At 44.1% G+C, this 16,021-nt stretch overlaps 1 protein-coding gene across 1 annotated transcript in view; it reads left to right on the top strand.

Moving 5' to 3' along the window:
• Positions 1 to 1,021: 1,021 nt before the first annotated feature.
• ANKS3 (ankyrin repeat and sterile alpha motif domain containing 3) overlaps positions 1,022 to 16,021 on the top strand; it is a 35,406-nt gene continuing 20,406 nt past the window's right edge. The window contains exons 1-6 of the mRNA XM_070761002.1: positions 1,022 to 1,271; positions 3,320 to 3,518; positions 8,314 to 8,435; positions 9,252 to 9,333; positions 12,009 to 12,144; positions 13,693 to 13,851. Coding sequence (XP_070617103.1) covers positions 1,102 to 1,271; positions 3,320 to 3,518; positions 8,314 to 8,435; positions 9,252 to 9,333; positions 12,009 to 12,144; positions 13,693 to 13,851 — 868 coding nt within the window. The 5' untranslated portion in view covers positions 1,022 to 1,101. The remainder of the gene's footprint in view (positions 1,272 to 3,319; positions 3,519 to 8,313; positions 8,436 to 9,251; positions 9,334 to 12,008; positions 12,145 to 13,692; positions 13,852 to 16,021) is intronic.

The following is a 16,021-nucleotide window of genomic DNA, read 5'->3' as shown; positions in this document are numbered from 1 at the left end:
ACTAATATCGAATGACCTAAGTGCTAAAGCCCACTGCAACATATCGCCAAAAAAGCCTCTAGAGTTGTTAACCTGATCCTACGCAGCTTCTGCTCAGGCAATCTTACACTACTCACAAGAGCCTACAAAACTTTTGCCAGACCCATCCTAGACTACTGCTCATCTGTCTGGAACCCATATCATATCTCAGACATCAACACCCTTGAAAATGTCCAAAGATATTTCACCAGAAGAGCCCTTCACTCCTCAACTCGAAACAGAATATCCTACGAAAATAGACTAACAATCCTGGGCCTAGAAAGCCTAGAACTACGGCGCTTAAAACACGATTTGAGTATTGCCCACAAGATCATATGCTGCAATGTCCTACCGGTCAATGACTACTTCAGCTTCAACCGCAATAACACAAGAGCATGCAACAGATTCAAACTTAATACGAACCGCTCCAAACTTGACTGTAAAAAATATGATTTCAACAACCGAGTTATCAAAGCGTGGAACTCATTATCGGACTCAATTGTGTCAACCCCTAACCCCCATCACTTGTCCCTTAGACTCTCCACGATTGACCTCTCCAGGTTCCTAAGAGGCCAGTAAGGGGCGTACATAAGTGCACTGGTGTGCCTTTCATCCCCTGTCCAACTGTCTTTCTTTGAACTATCCTATACTGTATACAGTATTCTCTTCCTTTCATATATCCTCTCCTCTAAGTTCACTTTCACCCTCTTTTATATTATCACATGTCTATCTTTCTTTCTATGTATTTGTGTATTGGACAAATGAATGAATGAATGAATGAATAAATAAATAAATAAATAAATAAATAACACCCCTTCCATCACTGCCTGAAAGCACAGATCAGGTTGGAGTCCAAGGAACATTACTATGAATCTCTTATGTAGTTGATAGAAGGCTAAATGTTCCTTAGGATCTTCTGACATTATAAATAAATACATTGAATGTGGAATAACAGTACTACTGTTTTGTCTGGATTAATTTCAGCCCTGTGATTGTTGGCGCCTGGATTTATTTCAGCCCTGCAATCGTTAGCACCGGTGAAATTAAAAAGTCAAGGAACATTTTTTGGCTTCTGAAGGCAGAATGTCAGAACTGAGCGATGAAACCAGCGAGACAGAGCTCTTGAATCGCAGCCTAACCATATGGTATGGAGAGGGCCAGGCGGCCAGCCACCAAGAATTAGACATACCTTTGGACCTTCACACAGCAGCTTCCATAGGCCAGTATGAGGTGGTGAAGGACAGTATTGAGCGGTAAGTGTGATGGAACGTAGTCCGGATTTCCAGGAGGCTTAATTCCATAGGAGCGAATGGCAACTCGGTGGAGAGAATTGGTGGGAGAGAACGAGGATGAAGAGAGCTTTTCCCTAATAGTTCCCAGAGTATATGTTTGATGTGGGTGGTAGCTTGCTTTAGTTTGGCAAGATTCAAAGTATAGCTGAGAAACAATAGAGAAATATACTTGGAAGCATCACAACTTGTCTGTCTTGGTTCTTGGAGCCTGACAGTAAGCGAATAGCTAACAGGAACTTTCCACTGTCTGTAATTTTATGAAAGTCAATAATAGGGATGGGTTTCTTTCTTTTTTTAACATACCAGAATGTTTCACATCCAGTCTAAAATGGGAGGCTATATTCTACCACCTCATTTATCTGCATATATTTATTATTTATTTATTTATTAGATTTGTATGCCGCCCCTCTCCGTAGACTTGGGGTGGCTAACAACAGTAAAAAGACAATATGAACAAATCTAATATTAAAAGTAATGTAAAAAAAAACCAATTTAAGAAACCAATCATACATACAGACATACCATGCATAAATTTTATAAGCCTAGGGGGAAGGGAATATCTCAATTACCCCATGCCTGATGACAGAGGTGGGTTTTAAGAAGCTTACAAAAGGCAAGGAGGGTGGGGGCAACTCTGATATCTGGGGGGAGCTGGTTCCAGAGGGTCAGAGCCACCACAGAGAAGGCTCTTCTCCTGGGTCCCGCCAGACGACATTGTTTAGTCGACGGGACCCGGAGAAGGCCAACTCTGAGACCTAACTGATCGCTGGGATTTGTGCGGCAGAAGGCGGTCTCGCAGGTATCCTGGTCCGATGCCATGAAGGGCTTTATAGGTCATAACCAACACTTTGAATTGTGACCGGAAACTGATCGGCAGCCAATGCAGACTGCGGAGTGTTGGAGTAACATGGGCATATTTAGGGAAGCCCATGATTGCTCTCGCAGCTGCATTCTACTGTCTGTAATTTTATGAAAGTCAATAATAGGGATAGGGTTTTTTTTTAACATACCCGAATGTATCACATCCACTCTAAAATGGGAGGCTATATTCTATCACCTCATTTGTATGCATTACCAATTTTGATCATTTTGAATAGCCAGTTTGGTCTAGTGGTTAAGGTATCAGATTAGAAACTGGGAGAAAGTGAATTCTAGTCCCACATTAGGAGCGAAAGTCAGCTGGGTGATTTTGAGCCAGTCACCAGGAGACGGTGAGTTCGAGTCGTGCCTTAAGCATGAACGCTGGGTGACTTTGAACCAGTCAGTCTCTCTGAGCCCAACTCAGCTCACAGGGTTGTTGTAGGGAAAGATTCAATTTAATTCAATTCAATTTATTAGATTTGTATGCCCCCCCTCTCCGAAGACCCGGGGCGGCTCACAACAATGATAGAAACAATATTATAATGGCACAAATCTAATATTAAAAGAAATAACTAAAACCCTATCATATTAAAACCAGACCACACATACATACCAAACATAAATTATAAGGAGCCTGGGGGAAAGATGTCTCAAATCCCCCATGCCTGGTGGTATAGGTGGGTCTTGAGTAGTTTATGGAAGACAGTCTTAAACATGCTTGACTTGTTTTTAAAAAATAATGAAGGCAGGATATAAGTAAATAAAATAATTCTGTGCTACGTGTAAATTAGTGGCAGCCCAAGCATGCCTTCAAGAAAGCCAGAGGAATTGCTGAGAGCAGCATGCAGTAATTTGCAAACATGAGAGCATTCCCAGGCCCATCTTGCCCAAAAGTTTGTTTCCATGGCAACTGATCCCATGTCAAAACTAAGCTGATGAGCACAGGTTGGCCCTTTTCTCTCATCTTCTGCAGCAAGCCACCGAGAAGTTTGCTCCCAACAGGCAAAATGAACACGGTGAGATTAAGAGGATTTTTAAAAGACTCGGTTTTTTAGGCCAGAGAAACCGTTCGAATTTCTGACCTGAACATCAATGGCTTACAGTCTTCCGCCTTTTGGAGAAATCTGACATGCCTGTGTCCCTTGCAGAGGGGAGAAAGACTTGGATCAGAAGAACCGCGGTGGTTGGACTCCGCTGATGTACGCCTCCTACATCGGTTATGACACCGTTGTGCGCCTGCTGCTACAAGCTGGAGCAAATGTGAACATGTCCACCCCAGAAGGACAGACCCCGCTGATGTTGGCAGCCAGCTGTGGGAACGAATGTGCGGCTTCCTTTTTGCTTCAGGTGGGTGAGCCTTAGAACGGCTGTCAAAATATGAAATCAGTCGCGCTGTTTAAATGGGGCAAGTGCCACTTCTGGTTAGTTTTTCTGTTTTGATAACAGTCAGCACAGTTTTAACAATCGAGGTCAAATGCATTGCACACCAAAACAACTGGAGAGAAGGACAGTTTTCCCCCCGCATTGCCATCACTCCGCTGTTCTGCTGGCATGTCTCAACCGCCTGTAATTACAAGGCAATTAGTCCAGGAAGACACACACCACACGATAAAAGGAAAACCCAAAAGTTTTTATAAAAAGAAAAACAGAAACAGCTCCCTTTTAAAATGTCAAAGGGATTTTCTGGTACACACAAGGCACAGGTTAAATGCAGTCCAATTGCTCACCCAATAACTGGGAAATTGAGTCCAATTCTAAAGTCCAGAGAGTCCACACACACAATCCTGAACAGCAAAAACCACGATCTTGACGAAACAATGAATCAGATAAACTGCCATGAGGCTAAAACACCAGGCTGCACTTTTATCTGTAGCACTAATTACAGCAGCCCCACCGGTGGCCTCATTTTCTCTTGTAATAATCCTTTAGTTGTTGTCTCCTATGCATCACTCCAAGCATGCGTGGATGTGTCATTAATTCTTGCTCAGAATCCAGGGATGATACAGATGACTGATCTCCTCCTGGGCTGTCTGCCAAACTCCCCTCTTCCCTATCACTCACGCTTCCTTGGTCAGAGGAGACTTCGTTGGCAGATTCTACTGGGAGCAAAACAGGCCTGCGGCATGTGGATGTCTCCCACACATCCACCCCCACATTCCTTGGGGCAGGAGCTGGGCCAGAGCTAACCACAACATCCGCTAAACAACTAAGTCCCACAACACTGTCAAATTGTTTACTAAGATTGTATTATTATTACTCTTGTTGTCCTTCCTGTTGTCTATCTCCTTCTACTTATGACTATAACCTTGTTGCTTTTATCTTTAGGATTATATTGTTTAGTTTAATTTCCTATTATGATTTTGATTGCTTATTTAGTATCCGCTGACTCTCACTAAGTGTTGTTTCTTATGATTCTTAATGAATATTTTTATATACGCACCGAAGACAAATTCCTTGTGTGTCCAATCACACTTGGCCAATAAAGAATTCTATTGAATTTATAAAACAGCAAAGTATGAGCTCAAAATAACTAACCAAGTGTGATTAGACACACAAGGAATTTGTCTTGGTGCAGATGCTCTCAACGTGCATAAAAGAAAAAGATACATTTGTCAAGAAGCATGTGGTACAACACTTAATGATTGTCATAGGGGTCAAATAAGCAATGAAGAAACAATCAATCAATGATAGGCTACTTTACAGTGATTTCCAGCCCTCTCTAATGTCAAGGCTCCAGGTAGCATCCAAACTAAATCAGAGTCCAAATCAAAGTACTCCTCAAAGATCCAATTTATTGTCGGAGCGATCCTGGCACCTACATGGGAAACCTGAATCTGAGTTTCCCACCGAGTTGAAAGTTCACATCCCTTGTCTCCCACCCACAAACATGTCACTTTGCCCACCCAGATTGTGCCAGTGTGGCAAGTCCTCCTCCTGCTTCCGCCCAGGTGGGTGGGCATAGGATGGCCTTGAACCACTCGAAAAAATGCTTTGTGGCTGCATCTCTCCCCTCATGAAAACCACCCCTCCCAAGTTCCCATAAACATTGGGCCTTATATAGATAGTGTGGCAAGCCGTTAACTTCTCACCAATTTTTGCACTGGCTTGACATCTAAGCAGTTTACAGAGTCTGCCTATTGCCCCCAACAATCTGGGTCCTTCTTTTACCGACCTGGCAAGATAAAAGGCTGAGTCAACCTTGCGCCTGGTAAGATTCCAACTGCCAAATTGCAGGCAGGCAGGCAGAAGTCAGCAGAAGTAGCCTGCTCTACTACACCCTAACTCAAACTCAACCCTGATAAGACGGAGCGGCTGTGGGTTTTGCCTCCCAAGGACAATTCCATCTGTCCATCCATCACCCTGGCGGGGGGGGGGGGAATTATTGACCTCCTCAGAGAGGGTCCGCAACTTGGGCGTCCTCCTCGATCCACAGCTCACATTAGAGAAACATCTTTCAGCTGTGGCCAGGGGGGTGTTTGCCCAGGTTCGCCTGGTGCACCAGTTGCGGCCCTATTTGGACCGGGAGTCACTGCTCACAATCACTCATGCCCTCCTCACCTCGAGGTTCGACTACTGTAACGCTCTCTACATGGGGCTACCTTTGAAAAGTGTTCGGAAACTTCAGATCGTGCAGAATGCAGCTGCGAGAGCAATCATGAGCCTTCCCAAATATGCCCATGTTACTCCAACACTCCGCAGTCTGCATTGGTGGCTGATCAGTTTCCGGTCACAATTCAAAGTGTTGGTCATTACCTATAAAGCCCTTTATGGCACCAGACCAGGATATCTTGGGGCACGTACTTGTCCACCTGTCTGGGAAGAGTTTGATCTGGTGACACCTGATGAAGTGGACAAGGCCATTGGAGCTGTGAGTTCCGCCACCTGTTTACTGGATCCGTGTCCCTCCTGGTTGGTCTCGGCCAGCAGGGAGGTGACACGGAGCTGGGCCCAGGAGATTACCAACGCTTCCTTGGGGAGGGGAGTTTTTCCATCACTCTATAAAGAAGCGCTTGTGCGCCCCCTCCTCAAGAAGCCTTCCCTGGACCCAGCAGTACTTAACAACTATCGTCCAGTCTCCAACCTTCCCTTCATGGGGAAGGTTGTCGAGAAGGTGGTGGCACTCCAGCTCCAGCGGTCCTTGGAAGAAGCCGATTATCTAGGTCCCCAGCAGTCGGGCTTCAGGCCCGGTTACAGCACGGAAACCGCTTTGGTCGCGTTGATGGATGATCTCTGGCGGGCCCGGGACAGGGGTTTATCCTCTGTCCTGGTGCTCCTCGATCTCTCAGCGGCTTTCGATACCATCGACCATGGTATCCTTCTGCACCGGTTGGAGGGGTTGGGGGTGGGAGGCACTGTGCTTCAGTGGTTCTCCTCCTACCTCTCTGGCCGGTCGCAGTCGGTGTTAGTGGGGGGTCAGAGGTCGACTCCGAGGTCTCTCCCTTGTGGAGTACCCCAGGGGTCGGTCCTCTCCCCCTTGCTATTTAACATCTACATGAAACCGCTGGGTGAGATCATCCAAGGACATGGGGTGAGGTATCATCAATATGCCGATGATACCCAGCTTTACATCTCCACCCCATGCCCAGTCAACGAAGCGGCGGAAGTGATGTGCCGGTGCCTGGAGGCTGTTGGGGCCTGGATGGGTGTCAACAGACTCAAGCTCAACCCGGATAAGACGGAGTGGCTGTGGGTTTTGCCTCCCAAGGACAATCCCATCTGTCCGTCCATTACCCTGGGGGGGGAATCATTGACCCCCTCAGAGAGGGTCCGCAACTTGGGCGTCCTCCTCGATCCACAGCTGACATTAGAGAACCACCTTTCGGCTGTGGCGAGGGGGGCGTTTGCCCAGGTTCGCCTGGTGCACCAGTTGCGGCCCTATCTGGACCGGGACTCATTACTCACAGTCACTCATGCCCTCATCACCTCGAGGTTCGACTACTGTAATGCTCTCTACATGGGGCTACCTTTGAAAAGTGTTCGGAAACTTCAGATCGTGCAGAATGCAGCTGCGAGAGCAGTCATGGGCTTACCCAGGTATGCCCATGTTTCACCATCACTCCGCAGTCTGCATTGGCTGCCGATCAGTTTCCGGTCACAATTCAAAGTGTTGGTTATGACCTTTAAAGCCCTTCATGGCACTGGACCAGAATATCTCCGAGACCGCCTTCTGCCGCACGAATCCCAGCGACCGATTCAGTCCCACAGAGTGGGCCTCCTCCGGGTCCCGTCAACTAAACAATGCCGGTTGGCGGGCCCCAGGGGGAGAGCCTTCTCTGTGGCGGCACCGGCCCTCTGGAACCAACTCCCCCCGGAGATCAGAACTGCCCCTACTCTTCCTGCCTTCCGTAAACTCCTCAAAACCCACCTTTGCCGTCAGGCATGGGGAAACTAAATATCTCCCCCTGGGCACGTTGAAGTTATATATGGTATGCTTGTATGTGTGTATGTTAGTATTGGGGATTCTCTTAAACTTGTAATATTTTAATTAATTGGATTGTATTGGATTGTTTTTCACTTGTTGTGAGCCGCCCCGAGTCTTCGGAGAGGGGCGGCATACAAATCCAAATAATAAATAAATAAAATAAATAAATATCTGCGAGACCGCCTTCTGCCGCACAAATCCCAGCGGCCGGTTAGGTCCCACAGAGTTGGCCTTCTCCGGGTCCCGTCGACTAAACAATGTCGTCTGGCGAGACCCAGGGGAAGAGCCTTCTCTGTGGCGGCTCCGACCCTCTGGAATCAGCTCCCTCCAGAGATTAGAACTGCCCCCATCCTCCTTGCCTTTCGTAAACTCCTTAAAACCCACCTCTGTCGTCAAGCGTGGGGGAACTGAGACATCTCCCCCTGCCTATGTAGTTTTTGTGCATGATATGACTGTATGTATGCTTTTTATATATTGGGGTTCCTTGCTTTTTAGACTTTTTAAAATGTACTATTGTTATTTTAGATTCTAATTATTAGATTTATCATTATGTATTGTTTTTATCACTGTTGTGAGCCACCCCGAGTCTACGGAGAGGGGCGGCATACAAATCTAAATAATAATAATGATGATAATAATAATAATAATAATAATAATAATAATAATAATAATAACCATTGTGCCACTGTGACTCATAACGAATGTTCCATTTCTCTGAAGCAAGGTGCTGAGTTGGAGATGAAAGACATCCATGGGTGGACTGCTCTCTTCCATTGCACCAGTGCTGGCCATCAGCAGATGGTGAAATTCTTACTGGACAATGGAGCCAACGCCGACTGCAGGTAGGAGAAAATGGCCAATATAATACAGCTCAACTTACAACCATTTAAAACAATTAGTAGTCCCTTTTAATAATTTAAACAGTACAGCTTACATCAGTGTTCCCTCTAATTTTTTTGGGCGGTGGGCGGAAAAGTATAGTGTCTGAGCGGCAGTCCCTTCGGGACTGGGCAACACAGAAATAATAAATAAACAAACAAACAAACAAATAAATAAATAAATAAATAACCCACCCTGTTTTGCCTCAGAGAATTTCAAAATAAAATACTGTACTGTGTGTCTATAACAGTGAGCTCATAATAGGGCAACTCTATCAATATCATAAATGCCACTTAAATAGTTGAGCGAGTTTCAAACTAGATTTTGATTTTCTTTCTCTCTTCCTTACTCCCATTCTTTTTCTTTCTCTTTTCCTTCCTCTCTTTTTTCTATCTGTTTCTCTCTCTTCCTCTCTTCCTCTCTCTCTCCTTCCCTCTCACTCGTTCCCTCTCGGCTTCTGGGCAGGTTTGGAAATCTCTGAGTTGATGATGATTTTTAAGTGAGCGATTGCTCACTGCTCAGCTTAGAGGGAACTATGGCTTGCATCTACCTCAATAGAAGTTACTTTGGGAGCTGTGTGAAATTAAGAGCAGAATCCAGATCCTTAATAAATATGGTTTACCTTGGAATATGAGGTCATCTGAAATTAATCTGTGTTTTTGGAAAATTCCCCGTTCTCTTAATTCTATGCATTTGTAACCGGTGTGACTTTGCCTCATTGTTAATCACGCCGATTTTGACTTGAGTCTTCCATGGATTTTAATTTTCTCTCATGCCAGGGAACCTCTTTGTGGATACTCCCCTCTGATGGAAGCAGCGGCTTCTGGTCATGAGATCATCGTCCAGTATCTTCTCAGCCATGTGAGTGACCACTGATTTCCAGGAAGGTCAAAAGCACTATGCCTGTTTATTAAACAGTGGTGTACATATCATGCTCAGCCATAATATGCTGTTCTGGGCTTTTTGGCTGAGCACAGTGTATGAATAAAGCTGATATAACCTAGTTTATGTTCTGTCGGGCTCTCTGGTAGAATCCTCCCAAAAATTCACAGGTACAAATTTCAGACACACACACGTTTGAAAATTCAAAGCAATGTTCTTTATAATGAAAATTCATTTAAACCAAGCCCTCTTTTGGTATAGCAAAGAGCACTCATCTCCAAACAAACTGGTAATTTATACAAGTCCCTTATCAGTCCTGTGATACTTAGCTTGCAGCTGTGAGGCAATTCACAGTCCTTCTTCTTTCACAAAGTGAAACACAGTTTGCTCTGGTTTAGTTTCAAAGAAGGGAAAAATCAGCACACAACAAGTCAGTCAGTAAAGCAGTCATGAAACACAACGATTAGATAATCCTCCACAATGGCCAAATCCACAGGCTGCTATTTATAGCAGCCTCACTAATTACCACAGCCCCACCCAACCACAGGTGGCCTCATTTTCTTTGATAATAATCTCTCAGTTGTTGTTGCCTATGCATCGCTCTCCGCATGCGTGGCTGTATCATTAACTCTTGTTCTGAATCCAAGGAGGAGCTAGATAATTGATCTCCTTCTGAGCTGTCTGCCCCACTCTCCTCCTCCCTCTCACTCATGTCTTCTTGGTCAGAGGAGCCTTCATCTTCAGATTCCACTGGGGGCAAACCAGGCCTGCAGCATGTGGATGTCTCCCCCACATCCACAGTCCTTGGGGCAGGAGCTGGGCCAGAGCTAACCACAACAGTTTATATCATAAGAAAGGCAGAGCATCAAAGAATTGAGGGCTTTGAACTCTGGTACTGGAGAAGACTCCTGCGAGTCTCTTGAACTTCAAGGCAATCCAACTGGTCAGCCCTAGAGGAGATCAACCCTGACTGCTCTTTAGAAGGCCAGATCATGAAGATGAAACTCAAAGACTTTGGCCATCTAATGAGAAGGAAGGGCTCACTGCAGAAGAGCCTAATTGTTGTGAGACTCCTCGTCCACCTCTGGTAATGATACATTCTGAGGAGGAGGATTCAGGCCCATCTTGGTATCCTGGGCCAGTGGAGAGTGAGGGAGAAATAGACTTGGATGAACCTGAAGGACCACCAGAGGTGGCAGATATGCCAGTGACAGTAGAGTCTGACTTGGAGGAGGAGGAAGATCAGGAGCCTTTGCTAGATGCCCACTTTAGAAGACTAAGAAAAAGACGAGAATACTTGTCTTTGTGGTTTGTAACAGTAGGGAATTGTTGACCACTTCCTATAGGTATTTAAGGGTGGTGTAGGGGTAATTCGGGGTGGAGTTTTAACATTGTACAATGGAGTTGGGTGATGTTTGAGGTTTCAGCCAGGTTGTGCAAGCCAGCTGTTATTTTCATGTTAAAATCCTTGGAGTAAAAGTGCCCTCTCTGCGTAGATGCTAGGAAGCTGTAACAGTAAGTCTGTGAAACTCGAGACTCCTTATCTCATGAAGGAATTTGCAATGAGCTTTGATCCTGGGCAGTAGCCTAGCAGCGAGATGGTTATCTTTTAATTATTCTCACTGAGAAGCTGCCAAAATGAATTCACAGGCATGGATAGAAACATAGAAACATAGAAATCTGACGGCAGAAAAAGACCTCATGGTCCATCTAGTCTGCCCTTATACTATTTTCTGTATTTTATCTTAGGATGGATATATGTTTATCCCAGGCATGTTTAAATTCAGTTACTGTGGATTTATCTACCACGTCTGCTGGAAGTTTGTTCCAAGGATCTACTACTCTTTCACTAAAATAATATTTTCTCATGTTGCTTTTGATCTTTCCCCCAACTAACTTCAGATTGTGTCCCCTTGTCCTTGTGTTCACTTTCCTATTAAAAACACTTCCCTCCTGGACCTTATTTAACCCTTTAATATATTTAAATGTTTCGATCATGTCCCCCCTTTTCCTTCTGTCCTCCAGACTATACAGATTGAGTTCATGAAGTCTTTCCTGATACGTTTTATGCTTAAGACCTTCCACCATTCTTGTAGCCCGTCTGTGGACCCGTTCAATTTTGTCAATATCTTTTTGTAGGTGTTTATTTATTTATTTATTTATTGGATTTATATGCCTTTTTGTAGGATTTGGCTTGTAAAATGATACTTCATATATAAAAAGAGTGATTTGAACTATCAGCGCGTGGATTCTTCCTTTATTCTCAAGCTGCGTAGGCCCAAGATAGAACATTAGTGCTGAGAGCGATTGAGGGCAAAAGAAGAAAGGGACAATAGAGAATGAGATGGCTGAATGGAGTCACTGAAGCAGTCAGTGTGAGCTTAAATGGTCTCCAGGGATGATAGAGGAGAGGAAGGCCTGGAGGAACGTTGTCCATGGGGTCGCAATGGGTCAGACACGACTTTGCAACTAACAACAACAACTTAGGTTAATTTTCCACAAGCTTTTTACCATTAATCCCCTGGTGACTGCAATAGAAATATGGGTGCACAAAAGCTTTACATTAGGAGCTCCCCACTTACTGAAATTGTTTCTAATTGCTACGAATTCATTTTTGCTGGACAGATTGAGTGAAGGCTGCTGTCTTCCTACAGGGTGTGAAAGTGGACATACGGGACAGCACCGGGGCCACAGCACGCACCTTGGCCATGCAATACGGACACATGAAGATTGTGGGGCTGATTGACTTGCATACGGCTCCCGTGCCCAAAGTCTTGCGCAGAGGCACAGGTGAGTAAAAGGTTATCATGTTGTGTGGAAAAAGGATCTGGTTGAAACACAAGGTCTGGTTGATGCAGACGATGGAAATCTATCCTTTGAGCTAGGCCCAGGCAAGAAACAGATTCAATAATTTTATTTATTTGTTTGTTTGTTTGTTTATTTATTTATTGGATTTATATGCCTAAATGTCTAAAACTAATCAAAGTTTTGATTAATGGACTGGGCAGCTTTATTGGAAATCATCCTTGGACTTTCTGTGCACTAAGTATAACAACAGATGGTTAACAGAGGGGTTTGAAGATTTACGGTATTTAATTATTTTATTTATTTTATTAATTGGATTTATGTGCCACCCCTCTCTGTGGACTCAGGGCTGCTTACAACATATAAAAAGACAATGCACATCAAAATCCAATTAATTAAGGACCTGTAGAAGGCTGACTCTGGGGGACCTAAGTGGTCGCTGGGATTCATGCGGCAGAAGGTGGTCCCATAAGTAATCTGGTCCCATGCCATGTGGGGCTTTATAGATCATAACCAAGACTTTGAATTGAGTCTGGAAACTAATTGACAGCCAGTGCAGACCGTGGAGTGTTCGAGAGATATGGGCATGTCTGAGGAGGCCCATTAATGTAATGTTTAGCACACCCTGTTGACTGTTTTTTCTTCTTTCTTCTTTTATATTTAGATAGAGAGATAGAGATAATAAAGAGATAGCTATAAAATCTTTTATATTTAGCGCATAGAAAGCCCACAAAGGGTTTCCAGTCTCCATGCAGTATATATTTATAAAGAGGAGAATTTACCGCTTTTTCTTTTATTTCACCACCCAGCTAGGATGGGATCCTACATTTATTATTTATTTATTATTATTTATTTATTTATTCTTTGTCCAATATACAATACATATGAAAGAGAATAGACATTAAGTGATATATAAAAGATAGGAAGTAAAGAGGAAGAGAAGTAGGTGGGAAGGAAAGAATATATATGAAAAAGGGAAAGGAAAGACAATTGGACAGGGGACGAAAGGCACATCAGTGCACTTATGTACGCCCCTTACTGGCCTCTTAGGAACCTAGAGAGGTCAATTGTGGAGAGTCTGAGGGAGAAATGTTGGGGGTTGGGGGTTGACACTATTGAGTCCGGTAATGAGTTCCACGCTTCGATGAGTCGATTGTTAAAGTCATATTTTTTACAGTCAAGTTTGGAGCGATTAACATTGAGTTTGAAGCTGTTGCATGCTCTTGTGTTGTTGCGGTTGAAGCTGAAGTAGTTGTTGACCGGAAGGACATTACAGCGAATGATTTTGTGGGCAATACTTAAATCGTGTTTTAGGCGCCGCAGTTCTAAGCTACATGTTAAATGTTAAATTTAATTGATCACTTTTACCTCTCTCTTTTTTTTTTTGCACACATTTTTTTTCCTTTTTGTTGTTTTTAGGATTGAGGGCGAGCTTTGGTTTCATTTTCTTCGTTTTGTATTTTACCTTTTATGATAAAATAATAAATAATATTTTTTTAAAAAACCCGACTGCGTGTACTTTTGGACCTCCAGGAAAGTACGAAGATCTGAGCTCCTCAGACGAGTCTTACTGCGCTCCCCAAAGACAAAGGCCTGCCCGTAAATCCAGGGGCCCCAGCATTCACGAAGGGCCCCACGCTCTGGCCAAGATCACAGCAGTCAGAACTGGCGGGAAGAGTCGGTCGCATCATGGTGAGTTCAGGTTTTACCTCCTCTGCTTTCGAATCTGCCTAGAGGGCCGCCACCAATACAATCCTTACAGCCCTGGGGGCGCTGCAGTTAAAACGCTGTATTGCAGGCTAATCTTGCTCACTGCCAGTAGTTCAATTCTGACTGTTCTGCCGGGCTCTTTGATAGAAGTCTCCCGAAAATTCAAGGATACAAATTTCAGACACACACACGTTTGAAAATTCAAAACATAGAAACATAGAAGACTGATGGCAGAAAAAGACCTCATGGTCCATTTAGTCTGCCCTTATACTATTTCCTGTATTTTATTTTACAATGGATGTATGTTTTTCCCAGGCATGTTTAAATTCAGTTACTGTGGATTTACCAACCACGTCTGCTGGAAGTTTGTTCCAACGATCTGCTACTCTTTCAGTGAAATAATATTTTCTCACGTTGCTTTTGATCTTTCCCCCAACTAACTTCAGATTGTGTCCCCTTGTTCTTGTGTTCACTTTCCTATTAAAAACACTTCCCTCCTGAACCTTATTTAACCCGTTAACATATTTAAATGTTTCGATCATGTTCCCCCTTTTCCTGTTCTTTATCAAAAAATGCAAAAATAATCAAAGCACTCTTTTTGTATGGCAAAGAGCACTCTTCACAAAACAACTGAGTAGTCTGTACAATTACCCTTAAGCAAAGTACTTAGCTAGCAGCTGTGAAGAAACTTCACACCCCTTCTTCCAACAAAGTGAGACACATACACACACATTGCTCTGCTTTGTTTTCCAAGGCGTGAAAAAGCAACAAAGTCCAGAAGACACAGGATTCCTGACAAACTCCGATCAGATATTCTTCCACAACGGCCAAACCCACATGCTGCTATTTATAGCAGCAGCCCTAATTACTGAAGCCCCACCCAAACACAGGTGGCCTCTCTTATTTCCTGTAATATGTTCTTACTTGGTCTCTTCTACGCATAATTCTGTGCTTGCGTGGGTCCAAGACGTCATCATCTGAATCAATGGAAGATAAGGGAGATTGACTGCCTGGGCTGTGTGCCAAGCCCTCCTGCCGAGTCACTTCCACCTTCTTCTTCGTCCGAGGAAACTAAACTCTGAACTGATTCTGTCGGCAATAACACAGGCCTGTGACATGTTGAATTTTCCCCTGCATCCACCTCCCCATTCCCTGGGGCAGGAGCTGGGCCAGAGCCAACCACAACACTGACCAGCTCAAGGGTTTGTTTGTTTTTTTAATTTAACCTTACCATTTTTAATTGATTTTTAACAATGTTTAGATACACACAACATAAAACAAGTGTATAGTGAAAAGTGCCCACCACCCGACAAACATACATACCCAGCTCAAGGTTGATTCATCCTTCCATCCTTCTGACGTTGGCGTTCCAATCCTGGAACGGTGGGTCAGTGACTGAGGCGAGCCAGGCTTCTGTGCTAACAGCTCTCTTTATTTCATACAAATAGCGAACAGGTTGCCAACGCGCGGCAGTTAACACATGGGCGCTCTCAGCTGATGGCAACGAACAAGTCCTGTTTGACAGCATCTTATATCGTGAGCTGTCAAGCAGGTGGCCAATCAGGAGGCAGCGTGCACCCTCTATAGAGAGCGGACCTGAGTGAAGACCCACAGATATAACAGTCCGCAAAATGAGGAGTTAGATTATCAGGGGCAAATAGGCTGGCTCTGTAAAACGCTTAGAGCAGGCTATAAAATCACTATGAAATGGAATATAAGTGCTGTTGCTATCCTAAGTTAATATTGAGGGACACAGGGAAGGAGGGAGGGCTATCCTGTTGCGAGCACCCAAAGAGAAAAACAAGACAGCAAACATAGAAACATAGAAGTCTGACGGCAGAAAAAGACCTTATGGTCCATCTAGTCTGCCCTTATACTATTTTCTGTATTTTATCTTAGGATGGATCTATGTTTATCCCAGGCATGTTTAAATTCAGTTACTGTGGATTTACCAACCACGTCTGCTGGAAGTTTGTTCCAAGGATCTACTACTCTTTTAGTAAAATAATATTTTCTCACGTTGCTTTTGATCTTTCCCCCAACTAACTTCAGATTGTGTCCCCTTGTTCTTGTGTTCACTTTCCTTCTGTATCAACCTGTGCAGGAATTGGGTACGGCCAATATAGAGAAAAGAAGGACTAAGGACTAATGT

Source organism: Erythrolamprus reginae, chromosome 9, assembly GCF_031021105.1.
Source record: "Erythrolamprus reginae isolate rEryReg1 chromosome 9, rEryReg1.hap1, whole genome shotgun sequence".
Lineage (NCBI taxonomy): Eukaryota > Metazoa > Chordata > Lepidosauria > Squamata > Dipsadidae > Erythrolamprus > Erythrolamprus reginae.
Note: the sequence above shows the minus strand (reverse complement) of the source record. Positions and strands in the feature narration are given on the sequence as shown.